A 14,280-nucleotide genomic window follows, 5' to 3' on the forward strand; every position below is an offset into this window, starting at 1 on the left:
TTCTCGTCACCACCCGCTCCAACTGTCAACATATATTACTCGATAAAGTGGGATAGTCACGTCGTTGATATTCCCCTTAAATTAAAAAGAGACTACCGACCAAATAGGCTCATTTATCTCTGTCGCAACCGTCACCCATTTTAAGATCGCAGGGCGCAATCTAGAGTATTATATATCTATGCGCTCTTATGGACTCTAGCAATCTTTGGTTAAAAACATTTTTTGAAATGATGTTATTACCCTAGAGATGTCAAATTCTGACTGTTGTTGTGTTAATTTGTTTGTGTTATCTGTATCGTAGATGTGATTGTTGAAAAAATTAAATTTAAAAATTAAAATTAAAATTCCATTGTCAAATTTAAATTTAACAATAGTCTCTAAAACAATTTATTTAATTAAATTAAAACTTGATTTTTTTCCTTTCACGGTTGTGTTATCTGTTGCATATACAGTGCGTCTAATATAGGTACCTACTTACCGTTTCACGTCATTATCTACGTCAGAGATCTAAGTTGACATAGATGCCAAAGTATTAAAAGTCATTAATCTATTTTAAATCATATAGATCACATGATTATTGCAAACGTGGATTATAGGGTTTTTCATTCACAGTCATTTGTTTCGAGCTTCTGTCATATGTCGTATAATCCGTGTATATTAATAGTATACACAGATTATACAATATATGACAGAAGCTCGAAACAAATGACAATCGATGAAAAGCCCTATACACTGTGAGCTCGTACGTAGAGGGATATTTAAAAATTCGCGAGCGCCAGTAGTGACAAGTCTGTAAACGTTTACTGGAAATTTGACATAAATGTCAAAGTGATTAATTTAAAATTAAAAATAAAAACATTAATTATAAAAAATATTAGTTGGTCAACGCTGTTGTATTTATTTTTACCTTAAATATACTTACGTTTTAAATACTGCATTTAAGTTTTTTTAATGTTCCGTAATATGTAATTATAAATTAATCTATTAATCTTAGCGCCATCTACACTATAATTGTGAAAGTATCCGAAGTAAGAAATTAATATTTCATCAATAGAACGTCAAAATGATTAGCAAAATCTTAAAAAAATCGATTACAATTTAATTACTTTTTTGCGTTGTAAATATTAAGCGATAACAATTAAATAATAAATTTAAAAATTACCGGTGAAAGTTGTATTACTAATCCGCTAGGAGCGACACCAGCGAAGCTCACAATGTATACAACAAAAATTAATATTCAATGTAAATAAATAAAAACTTTAAAAATAGACAACAAGAATTAAGTTATAATCCTACGTTAAAGTAAATAATAAAAACAGTAACTATAATAAATCAAATACTTATATGTAGTAAAGAATAAAAACAAATATGAAGCGTCATCACCGCAACTGTCAAATAAATGTTACCAATTTATGATAAAATGTCACCTTTGTTCGATTACAGTTACAGTGTGTTCCGAACAAATGTGCTTCAGAAAACTCTTTATAATCCATTTATACAAATTAAATGAAACATATTATTGTGTATTCCTTTAAGTTAACATTAATAGAAATCATCAAATATTATTTCTACGCGTATATAATAAAATATGTCTAGTGGCTGTAATTCCAGTGTACTCGGCAAAATGATTCTAAAAAAGAACACACCTACCGCCTAAATATTTCGTGTTGGTATCATGTGACGTCACGGGCTATGGCGCGGATGAAGTGCAATGGTAAGTATATTAGACGGAGTATAGGTATATTGGCTATGAGATTTTTTGATGGTCAGCTGTCTGCTCTTCATTCGGCCATTTTTGGTATGTCCTTGTTATTGACTTCTGCTCTTAGTATCGGTAACTGTTGCATTCTACGGATGGGTTTTCTACACATTTTCTTCGTTGAATAGGATAAGGGCTATTTCTTTATTTTTTTTCATGTCTGTTTCTTTCACGATTATTGATACATCTTAACATCATACTCAGTGCTTCATGCCCCAAGCATGTTTGCATATCTGGGATCCCTCGAAGTCTCTGTTTTTGATCTGTGTTTCATGCTCTTTAACCCTTCCACTTGCAGTGATCTTGCAGTGGTCTTGCAGTTTCTCCCACGTAGAAGCTGTCGTATTCACAGGGTATTTTGTAGATTGAGTTTTTTGATCTTTCTTGTGTGTTGTTGGGTTTGGTTTTGGATAAGATAGATCTCAGGGATGTATTATGTCTCGATTACTCTTTAATGCATATAGTGAAGCCATTTTTGAAGAAGCATTGCTATCTCAAAGTAAAGGAATAATAATTAACGGAAGATCTATTAACAACATAAGATATGCAGATGACACCGTGATTGTGGCAAGCTCTGCTGAACAACTCCAACTACTACTAAACAAAACAAACAATTTCTGTGAAGAATATGGACTAAAAATGAATATAAAAAAGACCAAATACATGATAATAACTAAGAAAACAAACATACAAACAAGCATACATTTGAGAAATGTACCGATAGAAAGGGTTGATAAATACAAATACCTAGGAACCTGTATTTCAGAGAAAAACGATCAAACAACAGAAATATGGACCACGATAGATATAGCAAGAAATGCGTTTATAAAAATGAAAACAGTTCTCTACAACAAAGATCTTAGCTTAGAACTGAGAGTAAGAGCTTTGAGATGCTACGTGTTCTCGATACTACAATATGGACTTGAAAGCTGGACATTAAAGCAAGAACACATAAATAAGCTACAGTCATTTGAAATGTGGTGTTACAGAAGGATGCTGAGAGTAGCATGGACACAGAAGAAAACGAACACGGAAGTATTGCGAGAAATGGGTAAAGAATGCGAAATAATAAACACAATAAAAATAAGAAAGTTACAATATCTGGGACACGTAATGAGGGAACCGCGATATGAAATGCTAAGACTGATAATACAGGGAAAGATAAGAGGCGGAAGGAGTATAGGAAGAAGGAGAGTGTCATGGTTGAAGAATTTAAGGGACTGGTTTAAATGCAATTCTATAGAACTCTTTAGAGCAGCGGTAGATAGAGTAAAGATAATGATGATGATATCCAACCTCCGATTAGGAGACGGCACTTGAAGAAGAAGAAGATCTCAGAGTGTTAGTTGTTTTGAATGTTGTTGTGATATACTCGTTTCCTATCCTTTTTAATTTATCTGATAAGCCCTTTACATATTATGGTATTGTTGTCATCTTTGAACTCGTCTTGTCAATACGCGTTCATTGGTATGTCATAGGTCTAGTTTTGAGATATTTTTGGAAAACTTCCGGTCTCAACTTTTTAACCGGATGAGATATTAAAACCAGAACCTTATATTTGAACTCGTCTTTTCACTACGCGTTCACACACAGTATGGTGCAAATGTCTGGAATATATTCGATATTTCGTAAACCGGCGATTTTAAGGAAAAGTCCCAAAACAGGTTGATTTTTATTTTTCAATTACGATATTTATATTTCATACGAGTGACATCATCCATATGGACGGGATGACGTAATCGATGAGTTTTTTTAATTGAGACTAGGGGTCGTGTGATAGCTCATTTGAAAGGGTATTCAATTCTGTATTGTAAGTAATATAAAAATTAACATAATTGTTTATACGCAGTGTCCAAAAAAAAATTCTTTAAATAAAATTAATTGACAAAAAAAGAATAATTTATATATAATTTATTTAATTCAAAATACATTTTACTGCCGTCAGAAAAAGGAAAAAAAATGTTTATTTGACAAATAAGCATTGCTTTTCGCTTAAATTAAATGTTCAAACTTCCAAGATGCAGGTAGTTGGCGGGAGCAGATTTGAACATTGAATTTAAGCGAAAAACGATGCTTATTTGTCAGATAAATATTTTTTTCTGTTTTCTGACAATAGTAAAATGTACTCTGAATTAAATAAATTACATACATTCTTGTTTTTTTTGCCAACTACTTTAATTTAAAAAGTTTTTTTGCCAATTAATCTAATTTAAAAAGTTTTTTTGGACATTGTATAAACAATTATGTTTATATTTATATTACTGTATACAGAATTGAATACTCTTTCAAATGAGCTATAACACCACCCCTAGTCTCATTTAAAAAAATCATCGATTACGTTATCACGTCCATATGGATGACGTCACTCGTATGAAATATATGCCAAGATATTTAATTTAAAAATAAAAATCGATCTGTTTCGGGATTTTTCCTTAAAGTCGCCGGTTTACGAAATATCGAATTTATTTCAGACATTTGCACCATACTGTATATATTATATATCATAATTAGTCCAGAAAGCCACTGCGCATCCGCTAGGAAAAATATTCTAATTCGGATTTTTTGCACAATCTTACTCAAAAAGGACTCCTTTTAACAAATTTGCATGTTGCCAGGACCAAAAGGTGGTCAAAAACTTTTTAAACGTTTTTTTTTTGTTTTTTCCTAAAATTATTTTTTTGCATGGAAAAAAGTTTTTTTAGGTTTTTTGGATCATTTCAAACAGAAAAGGTCTTTAGTGACTTTTCTCTAAAAATGATAGTTTTTTACATATAAGCGAGTAAAAATTGAAAAATTGCGAAATCGGCCATTTTTAACCCTCAAAAACGATGTGAAAAACTGAAAATTTGAATGTTGCCAAGGTAGGTGGATATTCTTTAAACATCGATTGATAAAATCCCGAAGAGTTTTTTGCAATACAATATTCAAAACTCCTTTGTTTTTTAATTGCTAATCAAGCGTGCGCGACAGTATTTTCCACCGACAGTATGGTGCAAATAAAAGGAATAAATTCGTTATTTCGTAAACCGGCGACTTTAAGGAAAAATCCCGAAACAGCTCGATTTTTATTTTTAAGTTATGATATTGTGGCATATATGGTATACTAGTGACGTCATCCATCTGGACGTGATGACGTAATCGATGATTTTTTTAAATGAGAATAGGGGTCGTGTGCTAGCTCATTTGAAAGGTTCTTCAATTCTCTATTCAGTAATATAAACATTTACATATTTATTTATACAGGGTGTCCAAAAAATTTTTAATAAATTAAATTATTTGATAAAAAAGAAAAGTAGAAGGACATCCTGTATAAATAATTATGTAAATGTTTACATTACTGAATAGATAATTGAAGAACCTTTCAAACGAGCTACCACACGACCCCTATTCTCATTTAAAAAAATCATCGATTACGTCATCACGCCCAGACGGATGACGTCACTAGTATACACGAATCGGCGTGTTTCGGGATTTTTCCTTAAAGTCGCCGGTTTATGAAATAACGAATTTATTCCTTTCATTTGCACCATACTGTCGGTGGAAAATAGTGCCGCGCACGCTTGATTAGCAATTAAAAAACAAAGGAGTTTAGAATATTGTATTGCAAAAAACTCTTCGGGATTTTATCAATCGATGTTTAAAGAATATCTACCTACCTTGGCAACATTCAAATTTTCAGTTTTTCACATAGTTTTTGAGGGTTAAAAATGGCCGATTTCGCAATTTTTCAATTTTTAATCGCTTATATGTCAAAAACTATCATTTTTAGAGAAAAGTCACTAAAGACCTTTTCTGTTTGGAATGATCCAAAAAACCTAAAAAAACTTATTTCCATGCAAAAAAAATAATTTTAGGAAAAAAACAAAATAAAAACGTTTAAAAAATTTTTGACCACCTTTTGGTCCTGGCAACATGCAAATTTGTTAAAAGGAGTCCTTTTTGAGTAAGATTGTGTAAAAAATCCGAATTAGAATATTTTTCCTAGCGGATGCGCAGTGGCTTTCTGGACTAAATATATCCCATTTAAATGATGAATATATGTCACTTCCGGTTGTAACTCCAGAACCGGAACTTCCAAACGAAATTATTTACTCTTAGGCCGTCCGCACATGGAGCGTCGCTCGAAGTAATCGACTAGATCCAATCGCGTAGATCTCTCCCTGTCATTTAAGTTCTTTCGTTGTGGCATTGAGCTCCGTACACGGAGCGTTTAGGATTGCAAATCTCCTCGTCGTTTACGACTCTCGTTCCGTGCGATCTGAAGCGCACGAGAAAGTTCGAGTGAGACGCACGTTTACAGTCATTATTTTATTTGTTTGCTTCGTTTTTGTTGATTTTTGACCTAAATTAAATTTTAGGATCGGTGAATGTTATGTTCGTTGATTGTAGTACTGTTAGCTTTGTGGAAATATATTAATTATAATGTAAAATTCTGAAAACATTGAACTTCTGTTTCTAGGTTTTTATTATAAAATTCGTGGAGGAAGTAGAAAAATATTCTCAACTGTATAAAAATGTAATAATACCTTACAACTTGTCGAAACCAAAAGACTCCATTTTCAAACAAATAAATGTTTAAAAATAATAAAATCTTTGGATTTCTTAGTTCGGAAACAGATTCTCTCTTATACCTATTCCCCATCCTTCTAAAATTTGCAAGGAATAAAGGGTGATGAATGCAGAGACGTGGGGGTCTATATAGTTGCACTCCACAACACATCTTTTCATCGAGGCAAAGATCAACGAAACTGTCTCCTTGTACTCAATACGTGAGTAAGAACGTAGGTAGATAAAGGAATTATTTCTATTTTACATGCCTTTATCTACCTACGTTCTTACTCACGTATTGAGTACAAGGAGACAGTTTCGTTGATCTTTGCCTCGATGAAAAGATGTGTTGTGGAGTGCAACTATATAGACCCCCACGTCTCTGCATTCATCACCCTTTATTCCTTGCAAATTTTAGAAGGATTGGGAATAGGTATAAGAGAGAATCTGTTTCCGAACTAAGAAATCCAAAGATTTTATTATTTTTAAACATTTATTTGTTTGAAAATGGAGTCTTTTGGTTTCGACAAGTTGTTAATAGATGTCGCTATAGCGTCCGAATGTTAATTATATTTTATAATTGACAGAAATGGCAAAGATTTTTATTTTCTTTTCAGAGCATCATTACGGTAGCTTTCCTGATGAGAACTAAGGGGTTCGAAATGGCCATAGAAAGAGGGTAATGATCTCTGAATTGAAAATAGAAATAATGCCTTTATCTGTAATAATACCTTACTTTTCACAGATCGAAATAGTCGTTTTGGTTACTATATAAAAAGTGCGTTAATTTATAAAAACAGAATCGACTAGTATGCGGAGGGCAATCGCTTGTGTCGCAGGGTTCGTACAAGACGAGCAGGACGCGCGAACTTCGAGACGTGTCTTCGATCGACCCATGTGCGGACGGACTTACTGTTTTGTCCTATTCAAGTACTATTTTTTGACAATTTTATTTTTTTTTCTTTATCTTCTGTAATAACGAAGGAGATGTGATTGATGATAGACGCACGTGGATAATTCAACGTTTTCAGAATTTTTTTAATGATGTAGAATGGGTGGAAACAACATGCCACAAGAAAACAATTTCAGAACCTTGTATCTTTGTCCAGCTGTTTTTTTATTGTCCGGCAGTGTATAACCGAAATAACTTATCGCTCCCTCCCAATACCTATCGATTTGTTCTATAACAAAACAGTGAGGCATGCACTCTCGGGTATTGTGGAAGTGATAGGATGTCTGATCGTTAATCAGGCATCACTGAATCAACAGGAAGCCTGTAACTCCATGGCTAGACATGGATAGTGTTGTTTATCAATCACTCCTCAGAGACATACGTAAGTTTTTATCATTTTATCAAAAAACTTATACGCTAAAAAACTAATCTTATTCTTTCACGTGTCGACTAACAAATCACTGTATTATGTAAGGAGAAAGTTTTATTTAAACTGAAATAAGATAAATATTAAAGCATTTATTGCAAAAACTCTTATCAGAATGGTTTATTAACCATATCTAGTTTTGCGATAACTTATGTTGAATCATTGTATTTGTGTATTTTACCTCACCAACCAAAATTTTGAAAGTTTGAATAGATTATAATATGGTCCAGTTAAGCGTGCCACATCGTTCATAGTTCTTAAATTAGATAAAAATATGCTACACACTACACGTCTTCTTATGTGTATGTGCACGGTTTATGTGAAAGATTCATTAATTTACTCACTCTCACTATTATAACCTAACCTATAACGTAAAATATACCGGTAAACTAATCAATTGACGAAAATATCGTGTATAGTTAATACGCGCGAAAAGTTTGAATTAAAAAGAAGGACAAAATCAAAATTTATTCAGTTGTTCGTTTAATTATTTATTTAAAATATGGCAGGTGATTTGTTGCCATTAAGGTGATACAGTAGCGATCAACAGGTAGCCAAAGCGCGTTCCAAGATTGCGGCTGTAATTTTGAATATTTTTTCGAGATATTTGGCACACGTATTCGTAATATAATAAAGAATGGCGGTACAGAGCCCAATTTGAAAAATATACTAATATGTGGAAATTACTCTGTAATTAAATACAATATTAAAAAACGAGCCTGTACCGCCATTAAGAACAACAAAAAGAATACACTTTCTTCAAATAAACTTTTTTATCCGATGCCTAGATTTTGTGTCATTTTGGAACTACTAAAATTTTTTATTTCATTGTAGAAGAAAGTGTATTTTTTTGTCTTTCTTAATGGCGGTACAGGCTCCTTTTTTCAATATTTTATTTAGTTATAGAGTAATTTCCACATACTAACATATTTCTGAAATTGGGCTCTGTACCGCCATTCTTTATTATATTACGAATACGTGTGCCACATATCTCGAAAAAATATTCAAAATTACAGCCGCAATCTTGGACGCGTTTTCGCTACCTGTTGATCGCTACTGTTTCCTCTTAAGTATTTATGTATTTATGTATTTATATAAACATGTATTCCTTAACTTACCGTTTTTTTTTCTTCCTATTATGAGCATATATTATGTTGGATCAACCTGTTGCGATTGATCATTTTTTGACAGCAGTAGCTGTTCTTCTTGTGAATTTTTCTCCTTGAAATCATTCTTGTTTTGGATTCATAACCCTGGATGGGTCTTTGCCTGTCTGGCTATGTCCTTCCATTCAGATCTCTCTTGGGCCCTTCTCCTCCATTGTCTTATATTCATGGTTTTCATGTCGTCTTCCACGTCATCCAACCATCATCTCGTTCTGGCCCTTCCTTTTTTTCGCCTTTCTATCAGCTTTCGTTCTAATATTTTGTTTGTTATTTTTGCATCGTCCTGTCTCTGTACATGTCCCATCTATGACAGTCTTTGACTTTTCACAAATTTTACAATATCATAACCTTCATTCAATTCACTAACCTCGTCGTTTCTCCTGATTCTCCATGTGCCTTCTTCCTCTTGCACCGGGCCAAATACTTTTCTCAGTATTTTTCTCTCGAATATCCTGAGTTGGGCTTCATCTTTTTTGTCATTACCCAGGATTCACAACCATGGCTTACTACGGGTCTAATAAATGTTGTGTACATAGTCATGTTGGTTCTTTTGTCTAATAATTTCGATATCATCAATCTTTTATTAGCATAGTATGTGCTATTCCCGCTGAAAATACGTGCATTAATTTCACTACTTACGGAATTCTTCTGATTCTGTGCCCAGATATGTGAAGGCATCTTCTTCTTCTTCGGGTGCCATCTCCTCTACGGAGGTTGGCAATCATCATAGCTATTTTGATTTTTGAGGCAGTAGCTCTAAATAGTTGTTTTGAGCTGCATCCAAACCATTCTCGTAGGTTCTTCAGCCATGAAATTCGTCTTCTTCCGATGCTTCGTCTGCCATCTACCTTTCCTTGCATTATGAGCCGCAGGATGCCATACTTCTCGCCCCGCATCACATGTCCGAGTTCAACTGTAATTGTAAGTTCAACGTCCTTCTATTTACCTATTCTTCTCAGTACTTCGTTGTTCGTAACTCTATCTACCCAGGAAACCCTCATAATTCTTCTATAGGTCCACATTGCAAAGACGTTAAGTCGTCTCATTGTCTCTACATTTAACGTCCATGATTCCACTCCATAGTATAGTACACTGTATACGTAACATTTTGTTAGGCGTACTTTAAGAGCTAATGTTAAATCTTTGCCACATAGGACCTTTTTCATTTTCATAAAGTTAGAACGTGCTTTTTCGATTCTGACTTTGATTTCTGCAGTGTAGTCATTATTTTCTGTTATAAGTGTTCCTAAGTAAGTGTACTTTTTTACTCTTTCGATCTGCTGGCCCTCTACTATCAAGATTTCGTTATTATTATGGTTGTTTTTACTAATTTTCATAAACTTCGTCTTTTTGATATTGAGAGAGTCCTGATGATAACTACACCTTACTATTTTACTCATGAGTCTTTGCAGGTCTTGTAAACTATCGGCTATTATTACTGTATCATCTGCATATCTGATGTTGTTAACTAAGACTCTATTTACTCTTATGCCGACTGTTTCATCTTCCAGAGTTTCTCGCATTAACTCTTCAGAATAAGCGTTAAATAATAGAGGTGATAGTATGCAGCCTTGCCTGACTCCCATCTTTATTTCCATTTCTTCAGATGTTTCTTTTTCAATTCTTACTATTGCTCGCTGATTGTAATAGAGGTGTGTTATTAGTCTTAAATCTCTTTCATCTATGTTTTTAGTTTTCAGAATTTCCATGAGTCGATCATGTTTTACTTTAACAAACGCTTTATTGTAGTCTATAAAACATACGTAAAGAGGACGGTTAACATCCAAACATCTCTGTGTCAGCACGTTGAAGGAGAATAATGCCTCTATGATACCCATACCATTGCGGAACTCATATTGAGTGTCGCTAATATCCAGCTCCAGTTTAGAGTGTATTCTGGCGTGGATAATTTTTAGCAGAATTTTCAAGGTATGTGACATTAAGCTTATGGTTCGGTAGTCACTGCATTCTTTGGCATTCACTTTCTTTGGCAAACACACAAATGCTGATGTCAACATTTCTCTAGGGATGATTCCCGTAGTATAGATAGCGTTGAACAGTTCTACTATTATGTCCAGGTTTTTCTCGTTGGCCAACTTTATCAGCTCGCTAGGTAATTCATCTGGACCAGCAGATTTATTCGTTTTCATAGAGTCTATTACCTGAATAACCTGTGATTTGGTTATCTTTGGGCCAACATCTCCGGTTTGGCTATCTACGGATGTAGTAGCTTCTCTCTGGTCATGAAATAGTTCCTCGATGTACTCTTTCCATCGTTGTAGTTTTCGTTCTGTCTCCATTATAATATTTCCATTTTTGTCGAGCAATATATTTGAGGTTCTTCTATTTCCTATTCCGGCTAGTTCTTTGACTTTTTTATGTAGGTTTAAGTTGTCATATCTGTTTTGCAGTTCTTCTATTTCTTTACATTTTTCAGAGAAGTAGGTTTCTTTAGCCTCCCTAATTTTTCTTCTTATTTGGTTTTGAAGCTGTTTATAGCGGGTCTTATTGATGGTTTTGTTTTTTCTTCTTTCTTTCATCAACTCTAGAATTTCCTCCGTCGTCCATTCTTCTTTCTTACATTTGGTTGTTGTAAGTACTTTCTTACTTGGCTCTAATATGGAGGTTTTGAAGAATTGCCACTGCTGTTCTACGTTGCAATTATTTCCTGGGTTTCTGTCTAGATTTGTGTTGATTTCGTGTTTCAGATTTTCTTTTGTTTCTTCTGACTTTAGTTTCTGTATGTTAAGTTTATTGTTGTTGCGGCTTTTTTGCGTCTTTTTTAGTTGAAATTGAAACCTAGCAATAAGAAGACTGTGATCAGAAGATACGTCCGCTCCTGGATATGCCTTTACTGCCTGAATTGAGTTTCGATATCATTGCTTTATTAGGATGTAGTCAATTTGATTTCTGACGATTTTGTTGTCTTTGTCAGCTGGAACTTCTATTAGGCGATCCCCTCTGTCGTTTCGTTCGCCAAGCCCATGTGGTCCTACATTAGGGTAGCATTTTCCTTCGCCAATTTTTGCATTGAAATCACCCATGATCACTGTTATGTCTCTAGATGCTGTGAGAAGTAATGTTTTTTGAAGTTCGCTATAAAGGTTTTCTATTTCTTCTTCATTTTTATCAGCAGTTGGCGCATAAATCTGGGTTGTCAATAACTGCAACGTTATAATTCTTTCGGACATCGGAACGAAGCCTGTTACTGTTCTCGTTACTTTTTCACTGAGGATCATAGCAACTCCATATCTGTGTTGGGTGTCGCTGCTTCCAGAGTAATAGATTCGTCCATTGTCTGTATTCTGAGTTCGCCAGAGCTAATAGACGGAGAGCTAGAGGCGAGAAATCATCGTCATAAGTAATATGGAGTTTGGCATGTGAAATGTGTCTATTGTATATTGATAACTATGACCCCTTTCAGGCTGACACCTCAGTGGATACAGGAAGTAGCAATAGGGGATGAAAGGGGAAAGTTGGTGCAGTCATTAAATGTTTTCACCTTCTATTTTGTTAAACCTCCATCGATTTGCACGAAAATTGGTGAGTAGTTAGAGCATAACTCAAGAAACAAAACTGATATGGTGCCAACGTGCGCTTTTACCCTGGGGGTGGATGCCACCCCTTCTCGGGGGTGAAAACTATTTTATTAAAAACAACCCCACTAATCGATAGAGGGACAAATTTTAAGCAAAATTTGTTACTTCTAATTATTAAAATAAATCAATACTTTTTGAGTTATTAAAGATCAAAGATTTGAATTTTTCGTGAAATAAATGCATGATGTAAAGCGGTTTTTCGTGAATAATTCAAATACTGTAAGTTTTATCAAAATAGTTATAATTACCAAAATTGAAGATAATAAAAAATAAAAGAGATTTGTTATTCGAAAAACCTTTGAGAATTATTTAAAAGTGTGTTATACGTGATGGAATATATATTTTTTTCGGCTAGTACCCAAATCTAAGTATTCAAGCTCAAATAATGGGAAAACGGTGCATTTTATAAAATATATTTACTGAACACTTGTCAAAGTACTCAAGAATACCTATCAAGTGAGCTCCAGATGAAGTTTATAACATCAAAGCTAAGCAAGTGATGATGAAAATAAGAGAACCCTTTCGAGTTTTTAGGAAAAAGTGAAAATTAAAACATACGCTATTTATATATTTATTTTGAAATTAGTTAACAGAATAATTTTTAAAGGAATTTCGGGAATGAAGTTAGGATTATAATTTAATATCAAGTTCGTTTTATTACAATTTAAATATAACAAGTTAAAAATGCGAGCATTATTATAACGAAAACTTTGTTTTTTATGTATTTAAATTCCTAATATGGAAAATTGCTATTATGAAAAGTTGTTTAGAATTAAAAATTATGTTTAATGTGCAATTATATCCTACTATTTAAATATTGTGAGCTATAAAGGCACTTTACTGAGCGAATTTCTCAAGCGAAATTCATATTTTTTACACATCGACTAAAATGGATACAATTTTATATAATCTTATGTTTATGATTGCATCTTGGATTTTAGACCGTGCAGATATTTTTATGAAGAATAATTTTTGTTCGTAAAATTAATAATAAAAGAGTTATAAATGAAAATGATGATTGGTAGGTATCTCTAATTTGGGAAAAAAATTAAATATTTTCTTTTTATTAGAAGAATGTAAATAATAGACATTATTATAATAATTATTAATTATTTAATTATAATAATAACAACTATTGTATATATATATTAGAACACAGTTTTTAATTCCAAATAATTTTTCGTAGTAAGTAACAATAATTTACAACAGTGTGAAAAAAGGTACTTTAATCTTGAGCGAAATTCATATTTTTTAAAATACCTCCTATAATATAGATAAAATTTGCTATCTGATGATTGAATCGTAGGTTTTAGACGATGCAGAACTTTTATGAATTATAACTTTATTTCGTAAAATTAAAAATAAAAAAGTGTCCCGTAATATATGTGTCCAACTTAAGTAGACACACTGTATATTATACAATATAATATACATAATACATAAATCATTGGGTAGACAGCACCAAAAATTTGTAACCTGCCGTTTAACATTACTTACATTAAAATGAATAAGTAATATTTATTTATTTGATATTTCAATTCTTTTACAGTTTATATGAAGTAATATATTTTTGAAATAATATGAAATTTTCATTAACATTTTTACGTACAGTGTCTCCATTGTAGAATTATCTCGCTATCTAAAATTGCTAAAAAATCATAAATTGCTGTCCCGAGATGCAACTTGTCTTTGAGGTCGGTTATCTCGAAGATGGTTTGAGATATCGAAATGCCGTTTTCAGATTTGGATTCAGGAGACAAAACTACATTGACATCGGTACATAAGCTCCAGATGTTGCAGGGGTGGCAACGCAGGAACGAACGAACAGA

At 33.1% G+C, this 14,280-nt stretch overlaps 1 protein-coding gene across 3 annotated transcripts in view; it reads left to right on the top strand.

Annotated features, from left to right (window-relative positions):
* Positions 1-7,479: 7,479 nt before the first annotated feature.
* The window catches only part of LOC114341169 (sodium-independent sulfate anion transporter), a 127,092-nt gene continuing 120,291 nt past the window's right edge, over positions 7,480-14,280 (top strand). For all 3 annotated transcript variants that reach the window (XM_028291953.2, XM_028291974.2, XM_050651654.1), the window contains exon 1: positions 7,480-7,641. In XM_028291953.2, coding sequence (XP_028147754.2) covers positions 7,602-7,641 — 40 coding nt within the window. In that variant the 5' untranslated portion in view covers positions 7,480-7,601. The remainder of the gene's footprint in view (positions 7,642-14,280) is intronic.

This window comes from Diabrotica virgifera, chromosome 5 (assembly GCF_917563875.1).
Source record: "Diabrotica virgifera virgifera chromosome 5, PGI_DIABVI_V3a".
Taxonomy (NCBI): Eukaryota; Metazoa; Arthropoda; class Insecta; order Coleoptera; family Chrysomelidae; genus Diabrotica; species Diabrotica virgifera.